The sequence below is a fragment of the Diuraphis noxia genome, unplaced genomic scaffold, assembly GCF_037042655.1.
Source record: "Diuraphis noxia isolate RWA-SAM2 unplaced genomic scaffold, SU_Dnox_SAM2 contig0001, whole genome shotgun sequence".
Classification (NCBI taxonomy): Eukaryota; Metazoa; Arthropoda; class Insecta; order Hemiptera; family Aphididae; genus Diuraphis; species Diuraphis noxia.
The window spans coordinates 45,029,318-45,047,000 of NW_028301711.1; the positions used below are offsets into that span (position 1 = coordinate 45,029,318).

Genomic DNA, 17,683 nt, shown 5'->3' on the forward strand with positions numbered 1-17,683 from the left:
TTTAAAGTAAAAAAAAAATTATCAATATAGCGTAAGGTTCTTTAGGTATATTTTTACTCAGCGTTTTAAAAATTTGTATTGATAATTGATTTTTTTTTTTTTTTTATTGGATATTTTAAGTTTAAACAAAAAATAAAAACATTTTAAAGCCTCGTGGGGAGGCTGAAGTCTTACTATAGTATAATATTGAATAAGCTTTAAAAAATGTAGGAAATATTTGGTTAGGTGTAGATTCTAAAACCCTCTAATTTTGTATATTTTACCTATATAGTTTAATGTTAGAACATAGGACGAATTTACCAACTTTAATTTAACCAACCAATACAAAATTGATTTCTCAGAACGTGTACATTATACGACGGAGATAAATGCTCAACTTCGTATCACGCTTCACTTATGAAATATCTTGATCTTAATATTTGCAAGTTTTATTTCACTTAAAGACTTAAAGTAGTCCAGTCATACAATTTTATAAATTTTGTTGTATAAATCGATATATTCTAAAGATAAAAAAAAAAAAATAATAATCTTTGTAATGGAAAATATCATGGCGTTTTAAATAGGTGATAGGGTGGAGAGGCCATTCCCTTCATATATTGTGGCTCTTTAAAAATGTTTTTAGTTTTTTAAGTAATTTTTTCTGTAACTGACTTTTTTCTGATTAGGTACACTATAGGAAACTCACGTGTGTTGTATAATAACAGTATAAAATAGATTATAACGATTACATTCTGAAAGTAACATAATTTGTTATGTTATGCAAATGTTAGTAAAGATTGAAAAACGCATGCGAATACGACAGGTTTATTTTTTATTATTGACAATTAAATAAAAAGATAGTATCTATAATATACGTACGTCATTTTTGACTTTTCAAAATGTTAAGGATGAAAGACTCACATTTAAAAAAAAATTCAAAATAAATTATTTTTTGGTATTTTTTACTAAAAAGCAAGATTTTTATGTTTTTAACTAAAACTTCCAAAAAAATTGACCAATTTATTTGTACACTTCCGTGGGATTAAATCGAACTAGGTAATACGCTATCTAAACTTTTCTGATATCTTTAAAAACAAAAAAAAAATCAGTCGTTTTTTAGGCCCGGATTTAAATTCCTTAAAAACTACCGGAAATTAATCTAAATATAATAACAAACGTCTTTCAATCCAAATCTTAATTCCGCAAACGTGCAAAGAATGTGGCTTAAAGATACGGTTTTTGTTTGAATTTTGAATTATTTTGATTTAACGTTTATAAATTTTACTGAATATTGTTTCTGATGTTTAAATGTTTACCTAATATATAATAGATACAATAATAATTATTAAAGTCCAAAATTCTAATGAAAAGTTATCAAACGAGGGATAAATATTTATATTATATTATGTTGTATTAAACTTCGTAAATATTTTCTGAAATTCAGCCCACAAATAGTTGTATAATAAAGATTAATATTGTTATATAATACCCGATAAAAGTAAGAGGATGTCTATACGTTTTAAAAATAGAAATGTCAACCCTTAAAACATTTTGTGCTGTTGTCGACGTCTGTAATTGGTTTTTAATTATCCAAGTAACTGAACAGTGAAATTAATTTCATTATTTTCAGAACACAATGACGGATTATCTAATACCTATCTATATTATTATTCATTTAATTTCACACTCGTGTGAGAAGCACTGAAATAACTGGTTTAATCTATTATGTATAGCAGGGGAGGCCAACATGAATACGTCGACGAGCCACATGGATAAATATAATGATATCAAGAGCCAAAATTTTCGATTCTGAGCGGAGCGAGATTTGAAAATTTAATACAAGATTCATTACAAGTTTGTCAACCTTTATCACAAATTAAATGCCCACCAGAAAGTCAAATATTTTAATAAGTACTAATAATTGTCTATAATACATCCTAGACAAATAAACCGTTTCCGCACAGAATCGTTTTTCGTATACAATGATATAATATCATTGGATTCAAATTTAATTCCATCCATTACAGTAACCCACTTGTAACCTGCTGTACAGCAGAGCGACATCCACGACTTACCCGCTTTTTTATTGGTTATATTAAGTATTAACTTATAAATATGACATATAAAATAAAAATAATTTTTTTAAAAATCGCAAAGATGGCGGGGATTGAAGGTATAATAGTGGCAATTTATTACTATCTATAATTAATATCAATAATAATATCAATCTCATCATACCGATTAATCCGGTTTTCAATTTCGATTCACTTGCATAAATTTACCATCGATTGGTATATTCGTATAGTACCACACTAGCACCTAATACCGGGTATTACCTAATACGAGCCGCAGCACGTCGATCATAGTCTGTCACTGCAGGTACTTCTGTGCCTTTATATCTATCTCGTTCGAGTAAAAATACAACTCAAATTGATTGAGCCAAACTTTCCAAACATCACTATATTGAAGTTATCAAAATGAACATTAGAACGCACGTTTTTAAAGTTGTGTTTGGTAAATAAGTATAAAACATTTGATTCAATTTTTGAATTTCAATATTTACACGCTTACACTAATACTAATAAAAATATTATAATTGGTTTCTTAACAGTTAATAATGATTAATGATTATATGTTATAATAACACTCACTATTGACAATTATCGTATAATTTTTTATTGCCTACTATTTAAAATATCTAAATGTTGTCTATAATTACTCTATAATAATATTTGATTACCGCTATAGCTTTAAGTTAAAATTATTTTTAACTGTAGGTCCGCAACACATTTTATCTTTACAAAATGTTTAATATTTTTTGAATGTATTAAATGTTTCAATCCCTACCTCTCACATACTTGACTTAATCTACCACTGACATTCACACTGGTAAAAATAAAAATGTACAACTAAAAACTTTAAAAAAAAAAATCACTCATTATTTGCGAAACTTAATGAATGATATTTTCTTGTTCATCAAAATATATCGATGGGTGTAATGGGTCACCTCTGCAGTAGGTATACGTAAATATTATAATGTGAATAATATTGTAAGTTATATTATAAATATTTTATACTTATACATTATACTAATAAATAAATTATATTTCGTTTATCGTGCGTTTTAATATTTTGATTCTAGTCGAATAGTATTGTACTGAATGTACTGCAGGCGCCAGACGTTTCGACGTCCAAAATTATAACGATTCCATTACGTACATTATCACCAACACACATTCCCCGTAGGCTACAATAGGATAATAAATAAAATAAAAGTATAAACTAGGTACAATCGTTATAAGTTATAACTGATACTGAATATGATATTTTTCATTTTTACGGAAAACCCAGATGTCGGGTTTGTTGAGAATTCAATATAAACATAATTAAATAAAATATTTTTATATTCTTGTTATCGCATGGACGAAAGACTCGACAATATCAAGTTTTCCACTACCGCCGTTCAACGCTGGATATCCTAAATTTAAATTCGTCTGGTAATACCAAAATTGTGACGTCGTCTGGTTGTCACGTCATGTCAACAAAATGATCATTAATGCACTAATTGTTGCTTAGTCGTTGACTCGCATTACCCGTGTTTTTTGACTTGTTGTCTCTGTCTTACAAACGCGTAAATATAGCAAATTTATACTCGGCAGTTCACGTTTTACTCCGTTAGCTTAAAAATTAGAGTGAATAGTGGATAGACCTATATTATGAAACGTGATGGTAAGAATATTATCTGTGTTATGTAGGAAGTTTTTACGATAATTCAGTTCGTTTGTAAGACTGATATATTTTTATATTATAATTTATTACACACGCATAACAAGTCTATTTAATTTAATTTTTAATCAAACAGAGTAAAATGTGAACTGCCGAGTGTAAATTTGCTATGTAACGCATTTGTAAGACACAAGACAGACAACAAATACGAGTATGACGTCCTCTAGAACTAGGCTTATATGGTATCTACAACTTAAAAGACGTGTCTTTGTCTACTACGCAGTACTCATCGCTTTAGTTTTGTAATACACGAACGTAGCATTTTTATGTTATCATTGTAGTATAGCATTACAAATCATTAACTTATGATAATTATTGTTTTTATAATTATTGTATAATTTATAAATATTTAACAACAATTTTCCATTTAATGTTTTTGAAATTTGATTTTAGATAATGATTTCTATATATTATATATTTATATAAGGGATCCACAATTATTACAATTTATAGTTTTCTGGTTTATCTGAAAATTGAAATGAAAATAAAAACAATTAAAAAGATTGTTTTCTCACTTTTTAATAACAAGAAATAACCTATTTGCAGAGTTGGTAGTATAATATTTTATTATCTAAAATATTTGTTACGAGGTATCCAATGTCATGTCTGGATGATAATAATAATAATCGGTATACCCAATGCCAAGAATCATTTTTAGCGCGTCGTCCTCATCTCAACCATTAGTTTTGTATGCCTATATGGAGACTATATTTGTTTAATTTACCTTTTTTTACTCAAGGAAACATTTTTGTCGACTTGTACAAAAATATCTAAGCGAGATATATAAAGCAGATACAAGAATATGGCATTTTTTTTGTAATTATTTTGTGAATTATAATGAAAAAAGCGGGTAAGTCGTGGATGTCGATCTGCTGTACAGTAGGTTACTGTAATGGATGGGATTAAATTTGAATGCAATGATAGGTATCATTGTATACGAAAAACGATTCTGAACGGAGATGATTTATCAGTTTAGGATATATTATATTTAAATATTGTCATATATTCTATTTATAGAAACAAATATTTTATTTTTCAATTAAGACGCATTTTGCATAAGGCATGGTTAATCAATTAGTGTAGTTATCATAATTCATAATACCTTATATATACGAATACCTGGTTTGAAGATAAATCATTATCATTACGCGATTTCATAAAAATTTAAAACTCAAACGCTCAAAACATTTTTCCTATAATGACGCTTCAAATTTTCTGTATAGCTATTTGAAGCAAAACTTATGGAAAACTTGGTGTTAAATTTTATAACCTTAGATATAAATACAAACAATATTATGTATTTTGAACTACAAAATAATTTGCAAATATTGATGGTTTTGACGAATTTTCGTCAATATTTGAAATTCAAATGCTAATAAAAATTTAATTTGAATTTCCGGTGGACATTTTTTTTGTGATAAAGATTGACAAATTTGTAAGGAATCTTTTATTAAATTTTCAAATCTTAGATTTAAAAAGAAAATTTTTTATGAATTTCTAGGGTAAAATAATTTACGAATTTTCGTGATTTTTACGTATGTTGTCAAAATTTAAATTTAAATGCTTGTAAAAAAAAATTTGGTTATACATTTCTTGTATTTTTCAACTACTATTGTAAAAATATTTAAGGAGCCTTGTATTAAATTTTCAAATCTTAGGTATAAAAGGAAAATTCTTTATGAATTTCTAGAATAAAATAATTTACGAATTTTCGTGATTTTTACCTATGTTGTCAAAATTAAAATTTGAATGCTTATAAAAAAAATGTGTGACTATATATTTCTTTTATTTTTCAAATGCAATTGTAAAAATATTTTAGGAGCCTTGTATACAATTTTCAAATCTTAAAATTAAAAAGAAAAACTTTTATGAATTTCGATCTAAGATAATTTGAAAATTGCCGTAATTTTTACGTCAATATTTGAACTTCAAATGCTAATAAAAAAAAATCGTGCCTATGTATTTTTATAATTTTTTAATCACTATAAGAATAACTTATGAGGAACTTTGTATTAAATTTTCAAGTATTTTGATAGGGCAATAAAAATTTTATCGACACTTCAAAAAAAAATTTTCAGACAAATTGAAAATTTCAGTCGTCTATAAATATCTCAAAAAAAGTCAAAATATTTTGAAAATTAAATAATGTAAAGAAAATGCTAATCCTAATAACTGGTAAAATTTTCAAGTATCTAGGACTTATACTTTTTGAATAATAACAAATATTTAAAATCGTTTCAGGATAAATCGTTATCGATACGCTATTTCGTAAAAATTTAAAATTCAAACGCACTTAAAATTTTTCCTATAATGATGCTTCGAGTTTTCTCTATAGCTACTTGAAGGAAAACTTATGGAAAACTTAGTGTAGTATTTTTAATCCTTAGTTATAAACGCAAAAAATTTTATGATTTTTCAACTTCAAAATTACTTGCAAATTTTCGCGTTTTCGACAGATTTCGTATAATTTTGAACTATAAACGCGTATTAAAAAAATCGTGACTTACGATTTTTAATTTTTTTTAGCTACAATAAGAACAACTCATAAGGAACCTTGTATTAAATTTTCAAGTTTTTTTGGTCGTCCAACATCTTTTTACCGACACTTCAAAAAAAATTCTCAACAAAATTGAAAATTTCAGTGGTTTATAAATAACTCAAAAAAAGTCAAACATTTTTGAAAATTAAACTGTATATATATAACACTAACATAAACATTTGGTGAAAATTTCAAGTATTTCAAGTGATTAGTTTTTGAATTACAGCCATATAAAAATTTCGATTTGGTCGAAAACTGGTTTTGCTTAAAAATTACCGTTTTTCTGTCATTTTTTTTTTGTTTTTTTTCGATTTTTTTGAAAACTGTTGGAAAATGTTTAATTTTGACCTCTATAATGCACCAAGGATCTTCAGTTTTACATCGGAAACCACCCCCAAAGTTTGAAATCGAAGCATTATTTCGACTAGTTATGCTGTACACAGACACAAAAAAAAAAACAAACAAAAAACACACATCATTGTAAAATCAATACATTCATCACTTCGTTCAGAATCTAAAACTAGTAATAATAATATTATGGATTATACGCGATTAGCTGGGCTTAACTTAGAAAATATACAACCAAATTTTATATACTCGTACCATGTAGATGAATACATGATCTTGCCAATTGGTTTTATGGCTCTTTGAAATCTACCATAAAATGTTATCGAATGTGGTTATATTATATCTAGGTATTTATAATAAATTAATGACACAAATTTATTTATTATATTTGTTTTATGTATTCATTAGAAAGGTAGTTGACACAGGCGTCAGGGCAATGTTGATGATGTTAACTATATATACGCATTAAAAGATATTGGAATTCAATGTGTTTAATATTGATATGATTCATATGGTTAACTTTCAGTCATAATATTTAGATTATTTAAAACTTATGGCTCGCCGATGGTACATCTCGCACCCTCCTAGATACATGGCCTTGATGGTTCATATATCTATGATGTGTATGGATTATTAGTTGTAGACATGTGCTTATAATACCTTTCTGAAAATACCATTATTATACAGAGTGTACCGCGATGATTTACCCATTGCGATATCTTATGAGATACTAAATATATCATAAATCTGTTTTTTTTTTTAGACTCACAAGGGCTACATGAATTTTATTTTGTAATTAATTTAATTTTGTTGGTAAAAAAGTTAAAAACATTATTTTTTATTTTTGAAAAAAAAATAGAGATACCTATTATATTTTATAGAGCTTATTTTGCTGAAAATTTTGACCTTTCAACATTTTATTTTCATTAATCTCATGATTTTTTATAATTTTTTTAGTTTACACATAAAACCTAACCAGAAAAAACTGTTTTTTATCCGAAGGACGAGTCCCCCTCTACGGTTAATATATTGCATGGTATGAAGCCGTATAAATTGTAGATTCATTATATATTATGTAGTGAATTATATCGAAATGAATTACAGGGTTTTCTTGTTTTTCAAATTTTAGAAGATGTCATACCCACTATTCTGTCTCTGTGCTATTATGTGCATCCTTATAGCCAATAGTGAGAGCCGCCCAGGTCGTCCAGTTCGACGCTCACTATCTAACTCTGCTTGCTGTTTCACCATCACCGGACTTCAATAGTTGTTAAGAATGTTAAGATAATTTCAAGTATTGCTTCCCGTGTTATGTTCGCTTTGTGATCATTGCACATTCGATCACAGAGACTCCCTCCTCGTCGTGCACGTTCAGTTGCTTGTTATGGTCACTTAACAAATCCACGTCAACTTGGTCTCGGTCGACACCGAGTGGTCCTTCAGGTTCAGCCCCCTTGGAAGCGAAAAACCTAAGATAAGAGATTTTTTAATATGATGTATATTTTAATTTTAAAATAATAAAACACATTTTTATTTAATTTTTTTTTTGTATATTATGTTATATCACGGTTTAGTGATAACTAATATAATAACTTATTCCTTGTTCAATCATCCAAATTATTTTACAACTACGTGTACAATACTTTATAGATGACGGCCAAAGTATAAGTGTTTTTAAATTATACCTAGTACCTACCTATATATAAACTAATATAATTTAATTTTTGTTTACTTAATTTCGGTAAGTATTTGACTATTTGGGTATCTTGCACAATATTCAAATATTGTAAATTTATTGTCTGACATTTAATGTGGGTAAATAGACAACACCCAATAAGTCAAATTGTAATGGTATTTACATGATTTTAGTAAATATTTAACAAATTTTAGATTCTGAGCGGAGCGATGAATGTATTGATTTTACCATGATGTGTGTTTTTTTTTTTTTGTGTCTGTCATCACGTTTTGGGGCAGTAAAAATGCTTCGATTTTTGACTTCAGTACCTCGTTCGATCAGAAAGTGAATCTAGTTGGTACTTTGGGGGTCAAAAGTAAAAAATTCTTAATACTTTTTTAAATAATTGAGAAAAACAAACTAAAAATTAAGGGAAAAACGGGAAATTTTACGCACACTCATTTTTCGACAAAATCGATTTTGGTTTTTGATGTAACTTTAAAACAAATGACCATAGATACATGAAATTTTCACCTAATGTTTATATAAGTATATTCTATCCACCATGCAATTTTCAAAAAATTTCGACTTAAGTTGAACTATTCATAGGCATTTCAAATTTTCGATCATTATTAGTTTTTTTAAAATTAATATCGATAAAAATGTATTTGTTAGGCAGAAAAGCTTGAAAATTTAATACAAGGCTTCTAACACATTGTAATAATAGAAGTTAAAAAATATTAAAAATTCGTAGGCACGATTTTTTTTTATAAGCATTTAAAGTTCCAATTTTGATTAAATACGTAAAAATTACGGCAATGTTCAAATTATCTTAGATAGAAATTTATAAAAGTTTTTCTTTTTAATTCTAAGATTTGAAAATTTAATACAAGGCTCCTAACATATTTTTACAATAGAAGTTGAAAAATAAAATAAATACATAGTCACAATTTTTTTTTATAAGCATTCAAAGTTTGAATTTTTACAACATATTATGTAAAAATCACGAAAATTCGTAAATTATTTTATGCTAGAAATTCATAAAAAGTTTTCCTTTTATATCTAAGATTTGAAAATTTAATACAATGCTCCTAACATATTTTTACAATAGCGGTTGCAAAATAAAAGGAATACATAGTCACAATTTTTTTTTTAAGCATTCAAAGTTTGAGTTTTGACAACATATTATGTAAAAATCACGAAAATACAGAAATTATTTTAAGCTAGAAATTCATAAAAATTTTCTTTTTATATCTAAGATTTGAAAATTTAATACAAGGCTCATAATATATTTTTACAATAAAAATTGAAAAATAAAAGAAATGCGTATTCACAATTTTTTTTTTACAAGCATTCAAAGTTTGAATTTTGACAACATATGTAAAAATCACGAAAATTCGCAAATTATTTCAAACTAGAAATTCATAAAAAATTTTCTTTTTAAATCTAAGATTTGAAAATTTTTAATAATCTATAATATATCCTAGACAGATAAACCGTCTTCGCTCAGAATCGTTTTTTGTATACAATGATATAATATCATTGGATTCAAATTTAATTCCATCCATTACAGTAACCCACTTGTAACCTACTGTACAGCAGAGCGACATACACGACTTACCCGCTTTTTTTTATTTGATAACTAAGGCTTAGAAGTTGTAGAAGTTAAAATCGATAAAATATCCACAACAACACAAAATGTTACGTGTCATTTATTAGTAACATTATACTACTACATAATAGTGTATAATGTAGGTATATGGAATTTAAATATCGTATTATCAAAATGTTTATTATCGTGGAAATTTTGGTTTTTGTTAATTATTACAACTCACAAGTCAAAATTCTTGAGAGAAAGGAAATATTATTCACTTGATTATTTCTGTAATAATTTTTTAGTTAACGCCATTAAGTTGCTCCTGCTAATTGCTATTATTATTTATTTAGGTAATTTCTCGTTTTAGCCATCCTGCAGGTTCGATGTGTTAGCTTTAAATGATTATCATTTATTAGTTTGAGTAAAATTCAATACGAGCTCCACTGTATTGTCTGTATTCACTATTTCACTACAATACTTCATGAATTTTACTTATCATATTAGAAATATTAAGTTAGTTAACGAAGTTAACGTTAACTGATTTTGATTCTGAAAAAATATTTGTAGATCGTTTACGAATTATTTTATGTTTTTAAATTTAATTATGATTTGAAAAATTCATATTTTCAAGTTATCAATAACATTATTAACATTTCATAGTAATATAAGATTTAACTTTTAAAAAGTTTTCCGTATAATTTAAAGACAATTATCTGTCGAGTTCAAATTATTTCCAGAATCAATATTGGACAACTGACTTAAGTTTTATCAAAACTTAAGTTGTTATAAGTTAAAATTGACTGCAGTATTGAGGCTCCTTAAAATAAAGACCTATTTGATAAGATGTTAAAATATATTTTAATAATATTAACAAAAATACGAATCTTAAACTTAATAAATTATTAATGTTTTTATTTTTAAAAATATTGGAATTGTAAAATGTACCTACTTGGCTACATGTAAAAACATATGAATAACATATTTTTCAATTGTTGAGATTTGTTGCACTACTTACTGGAGTATCTTGTGAATATACAAATTACTCATTTTCAATTGAGAATCCATCTTTTTTACTGTAAATATATTTTGTATACGTATTTTTTTGATGTAAATGTTATCGTATTAATATCAAATTTCGAACGAGTTGTTTTTGGGTTGATTGACATTGTGTGCTAAAGATAATAGGTCCATAATAATGTGTTAAGACAAGAAGATATGGAAAGTGGGAACTTAAATGATTTGAAAAAGTAATTAATATTAATCTATCAACATTTAACATTTATAATTTGTAACGTCATCCAAGTTTATGAGTACAATGTTATTTAATATTTTTGTAAAACCATTTTAAGGACTATTGTCTATTATACTATAAATATAAAAATAAACGTTCTAATAAATGAGTTTTGCTCGTTAAAATTTTGAATTGAGTATGATGGGTGTATCAAAATGTTCGATAAAATTACTTACCTGATAAATAATTTAATAAGAAAGTGAGGTTCTCGTCGGAAAACCAGAAACCCGTATCGCCAAAGAACACTCCTTAAAGAATATATTAACCTCTACAATGTAAAAATATTGTCTAAAATAATATTTAAAAATTTTAAAAATCAGAATTGTGAGCATGCTTGCAACAGATGAATCATTCTATATTATACACATTGTAGTACTTTTTTACTATTATTGCTCTCTATCCATGTGATATTGTATTTTAAATTGAATGTAAGAATATATGTAATATTAGTGCAGTTGTCCTGAGCTACATTGGTGGTGTTTCGATACTATTCCGGTATCCGGTGTTTGCAACTCGAAGAGCGGCGTGCTGCAGTTGTTCCTAGTTTTTCTTCCGCATAACTGCATAAGGCACGCGCCGCACAACAGCAACGCCCCCGAAACAGTTACGACAACGATGGTAAGGCCATCGGTCCAAGACAGTCGACTGTTATCGACAGAACCGGTGGGCCTTTTGTGGACGACACGCCTTAAAGATACACCGAAAGTGACGTCGACGGCGCGTAGAGTGTCCAAATCGGCCTCGGCTTTCGGCACGCACACGATCCTGTACCGGTCAACGGACGTCACGTCGCACGCAGTGTGAGTGGCCAAGTCGTCATTCATGAGTAACCAGACGACCGTGTCATTGATACGGTACTGTGTGTAACCCCAGTCCAGGTTCCGGCCGATGACAGTGACCGCGTTGCCGTCCGTCGCAAAGACGTCCAACACGGGATCCGCGTACAAGCGGTACCTGGGCATTGCAACGTCGTGGCCGGACCGCAGTTTCACGATCGAGCCATCATCGTATGCCACGTGGAGTTCCAAATCCAACACTTCAATCGGAGTGGCCTTGGCGTCGTCGTCGTCGGCCGCGGTGGTGTTCATGTCCACGCGTCGTGTCGGGAGATCGTCCACGTTGAGTTTAGGGGACCGGCACACCATGCACGTATCGTTGTGTATCTGACAACGGGTCTGCTGGACGATGCCGTTTTGCAGGTGGACGATCATCGTGGTGTTGCGCGCGCAAGAGAAATAACGTCCCCGGACCGGGACTGCTGTGCCGCCCGAAACGATGCCCGCCAACGATTGCGACGCGTCAAGCACCGGGTTGCCGGTGTAAGCGAAAGACTGTCGGTCAGCGTTCTGCGCTTGTTTGGTTAACCCGCCGTCGAACACCACCCTGACGGCACCGTCGGTTGGAGCTTCCGCGGCGCCCGTCGAACACAAAATACGGTCCGGCGAGCGGACGACCGCAGTGCACGCCGTGTCGTTGCCAACCACTACGCGCACGGCGTTACCGGTGTCCAGATGTTCGCCCGTGATGGTCAGCGGAGTTCCACCCGACAGCCGGCCACAGGTCGGGCTCACGTTCGTCAGCCGGGGATCTAGGAGCTTGAACGCGAACGCGGACGCGATACTGAACCTCTGGCGCGGACCGTACTCGACCACGATCAAGCCTACTGCCAGCCTAGCGACGTCGCTGGCCGCCTGCTTCGGCGGTGGCGACACGGTGCACGCGATTGTCTCGTTTTCAACCGATCTCGGGTCGGCGCACTCGCGCCCGGCCACTGTCACTTTCACCGACTTCTTCTCGGCTAGTATCCTGTGGTTCTTTACGGCGATTCGTACCACCGTGCCGCCGGTCCACGGCGCCGTAACAGGTTCCACCGACTGGACGCTCGCGTTGGCGCACTTTAACGGCACCGCCATCGAGGTCGCGACGGGGTTGGTGAAATTCTGTGCGTACCGCCTGTCGTAGAACTGGTACAACCCCGAACACTGGTTGGCGCTTGAACACCGTTTGAAGTAGTTGATGTACCCGTCGGCAGTCCACGCGCACGTCACGCAATCGTAGTCTCTCTTGATGCCGCATTCGTGATCATAGTGCGGTACGTAATAGTCCGAATCGTTGTCCAGCCTCAGGGTCACCGAGTTGTTGTTGAACTTGACGTAATAGAAGTAAATCGTCTGCCTGTTGAACTGGAAATCGACTTGCGTCCGTTTAATGCCGTCGCACTTGATGTCGTTCTGATCGACTCGGCCCCTGAAGTTGACCGTTTGTAGCGAGCACGTGATCGTCACCCTGCGGAGATACGCCATGAAGTCTTTCTTGTCGTTGGACACGGTCAACGTGTAAGAATACAACGCGTCTTTCAGCCACGAAAATTTGGCCACCGTGAACTGCGGACAGTCGGCCATCACGTGCACCATCAAGTTGCCCTGCAGTTCTTCCGGTTGTATGCAGTTCTGGTGTTCCAACGACCAACTGCACAACGTTTCGTTTGCACATTTTGTGCACGATCTATATTCGGTACAATCGATTGTATTATTTTCCGATTCCGACGCAAAAGCATGACGTGATACGCACAGCAATAATACCTGTCAAAAATAAACATTATTATTGACGTTCGAAAAATTACGACGCATTTACATATAACAACGCTTTGCACAGTACCTACCTATATAAAAGCTCAGACTTGTACTTGCAAAGTATAAAAATGTGTCTAGCTTATGGTGTTGAAGACACAATGAAACACATAATTTTGTATACATAATGCAGATAGCTACTCTAGAATCAGAGTGTAATAAAAAATTCAACACCTACATGATTATGTTATTGCCGGGATATGGCGAAGACGCGATAAAACAAACTATAATAATTTTTATAATAGAAATTAACCGCGAGATATATTGTTTAGAGATGTTCGCTGTAGAACGTTCAATTATTGTAAAATCAATACGTAATTTACTATTTAATATTTATATTTTATAGATTTTAGTAATATAGTACATTATAATACTCACTCATAAATAGTTCAATAAATTAGTTGTACTAAAGAAATAAAATATGCACGCACTCTTATACAGACTAGTCAGACTATATGTCTATATAGCTAGCATGTAGTACTGAAAAAATGAACTACAATCACAAAATAGAGTCAAGATTTGAAAATAAAACCGACTTAATTTTATTTTGTATCCCATATACTACAGTGGTCGCCGCTTATTATGAATTTATGATCACAGTTAATGTTATCAATCGCCAATTGTATAAGTACGGGCCGAATGTACACTTATACGTGTAAATTATGCCGGTTATTTTAATCAATACGCCACGTAATTTTATCAGAAAATTGGTTGAAAATCAATGAAAATATACCTACTACATCAAATTTTACTGAAGAAGGTATTGTACATGTTTCATCACAAACAAAACCTGAAGAAATTGAGCTCAAACCACAAACAGATACCGAAAAACCACCAATTCTTTTGAAATGAGAGAGGCCCAACGAGTATCACGAAGAGGAGTGCAGCATTATTACAGGCGCGGATCCAGAAAAATTTAACAGGGGGTACTCAAAAAAAAAAAATTGTTACACCTTACTATTTATTTAAATATTACCATTTTCTATTTGATTTATTAGTGCTAACTTTTTTTTCATAGTAATTGTTATCGGTGATTTCCGCCGTTGACGCGTGTCGTTATACACACGAGTATACTTCTAAAACAATTAACAATAATAGTTACTATTGTCTTAGTGACGGCGATAACAAAAAGCACCGAAATTATTATTATTATTAATTTTATTTTGAAAAATAACAAATTATAAAATTTATAATATAAATTTATTTTGTTAGTGTCTAGATGACAGGGGGTGCATGAGCACCCATAGCCCCCTCTGAATCCGCACCTAGCTGTGCAGCAACACTTATTAAATTTTGAACTACAATATAAATATTAAATACGAACGATTTATAGTTTTATCAATGATCTTTTAAGAGGACACCACGCCCGTATGTGTTATCTGCATCGTACAAGTGCGTAGCATAGAAACTTTTACGCTCAGCAGATCACGTATATCTCCGTTAGTTTGAAATTTAGAGTGAATTGTCCTATTATAAAATTCAAGACAAGCTTATTATCTAGGGCATCTCATTGGCTTTTTATTATATTTTGATTTTAAAGCGAGTTTTGAACATTTTAAAATTGTAAGTTGTTTGTATATCTAAAAATACTCATAATTCGCTTTAAAATTAAAATATAATATAAAGCGCATGCGATGCCCAAGGTAATAATCTTGCCTTTAATTTTTATATTAGGTAAATTCCCTCTAAATTTTAATCTAACAGAAATAAACGTGATCTGCTGAGCGTAAAATTTGGTATACTATACGCACTTGTACGATGGAGACACCACACGAGGGTGTGGTGTCTTCTTAACGGTAAAAAAAAAAAACAGACATCAATAAAAAAATACTATTGCTCAAGTTAGTAGTAGTTAATATTTATTAACATTTTATTTATTTTTTTAACAGTTTTAAATTTTGTATACCTACATAATATGTACTTCAATTAGTAATTAATAATAATAAATTAAATAATTATATTTTTTAGTACTATAATGTGTATACTGCTTTATATTAAATTAAGCACTAGGTACATTATATTTTTTTTTCAACTTTCGTTTAGTGTTATTAATCGGATTATGTTATCAGTTATGTTTCGTACCAAAGTGATTACATTAAGCGGCGACCACTGTACTTCAAATTCAGAATACAATTCATCTGTGTATGTGCATTTATTTGATTAACAGCCTGACTTTTAAAATTATAACTAAACAAAATTATTTAAAATTCATTGTTCTGGTTAAAACTTAAAAGTAAAGTCAAAGTCAAACTTACCATAAATGTGGTAAAATTTGAAAAAATCATATTATTTATATCACACTAAATAATGAATATTATTTACTATTATGGACAAAAACAAAATATAAAACAAATATTTTAATAAGAAATATAGTCCACGTATGTTTAGCACAGACAGCACATTAAAGCTACAGCAGTATATTATATGTATAAAAATTATGTGGTCAAATAAATTGCACTATCAAGCAAATTTGTTATCAATTTCCGGTTTTCTGGTTTTACGTTTATTAAGACAAGTATTCATTTAATTATTGTTGACGTATGAATCTAGACAAAAAAGGATTTATTATTGCAATAGATTTAATATTATTTATTATTTTAGTGATCATTATTATATTTGCATACAGTATAATAAAATTCCCATTTTTCCTGATTTTTTTATTTTATTGTTTTTCCCGACACTATTGAAAATTACTGGAAGTTTTAAATTTTGACCTTCCGATGCACCGACTAGATTCACTTTCCCATAGGAAAAGCTACTAAAGGTGAAAATCAAAGCATTAATTCGACAACTTATCGTGTGATGCACACAAGTACAAAAAAACCAACTCACATCATTATAAAATTAATCAATTCATTCATCGCACTGTTCAGAATCTAAAAATATAATTTATAAATTTTGAACTATATATATAATAATATCTTGATCGGTCACTTCGCTTGCGTGTAAAATAAAAATAATAATAATAAAGGCGTCATACTATGTAATATTTAGTTAATCGGCTTTTTAATTTTTATAAAAAAAAAAATATATTTGTTCGCTTGCGTGGGAACGTTATTACTTATTAGTTATTAGACACACCTGTCAAAAATTCTTCAATGGCTATGTTACTTGAAAAGTTTGATAAGTCTATCGTGGTAATCGTGGTAGGTATAGATTGTTTATTTCAAACAAAGAAAAAAAATTGTCTTTTAACTAACACTTTTAGATGTAAGTCTACAATTTGATTGTGGTCTCTTTATGTATAACTCTCCTCTTCTGGTTCACCTAAAGAATCTAATGCTAAATCGCTAGCTTGGCTCGACCGCTGTAAATTTCGTTTTTAAGACTAATAAAGTAATTAACTAATAACTAATAACTAATATCATGACGTTTATTATACGTATATTGCAGTGTACATAATGTTTATATTTATATTTTATTTACAACTTATATTTTATCCTATTCACAATTAATTACTATTTTCATTATAATCATAATATAGGCATTAATGTATTATTATATTTTGTTACAGGTACATGATGGTAATTAATATTCGGGAGTAGATTTTACATGTGTTCACATTTCTATTTATACATGTATTTCTAGGCTTTTTTCCGCCAACTAATATCGATTATCATTAAAGTATTGTTGATATTTCTAACGTAATATATTATTTTTGGATTATATTCGACTGCAGTCGAAGCATGTCCGTGATAACTTATCGGAGTTACTAAAATACGACCCGCAGTACGGAGTCTCCCGTTATATTAATTGTTAATTATTTTAGACCTGGGTTACCCAGTGGTAAGAGAGTAACGAACATCACGATGCCACGATATAACGACAAATAATATGG

General features: G+C 30.5%; 1 protein-coding gene across 1 annotated transcript; it reads right to left on the reverse strand.

The window, feature by feature from the left end:
* Positions 1 to 11,187: 11,187 nt before the first annotated feature.
* On the reverse strand, positions 11,188 to 16,235 carry LOC107166530 (plexin-B2-like). The gene is made up of 2 exons (XM_015515233.2): positions 16,101 to 16,235; positions 11,188 to 13,797 (listed from the first exon to the last, which is right to left on the reverse strand). The coding sequence occupies exons 1-2, from the start codon at positions 16,128 to 16,130 to the stop codon at positions 11,662 to 11,664; spliced, it is 2,166 nt and encodes a 721-aa protein (XP_015370719.2). The 5' UTR covers positions 16,131 to 16,235; the 3' UTR covers positions 11,188 to 11,661.
* Between the last annotated feature and the right edge of the window lie 1,448 nt (positions 16,236 to 17,683).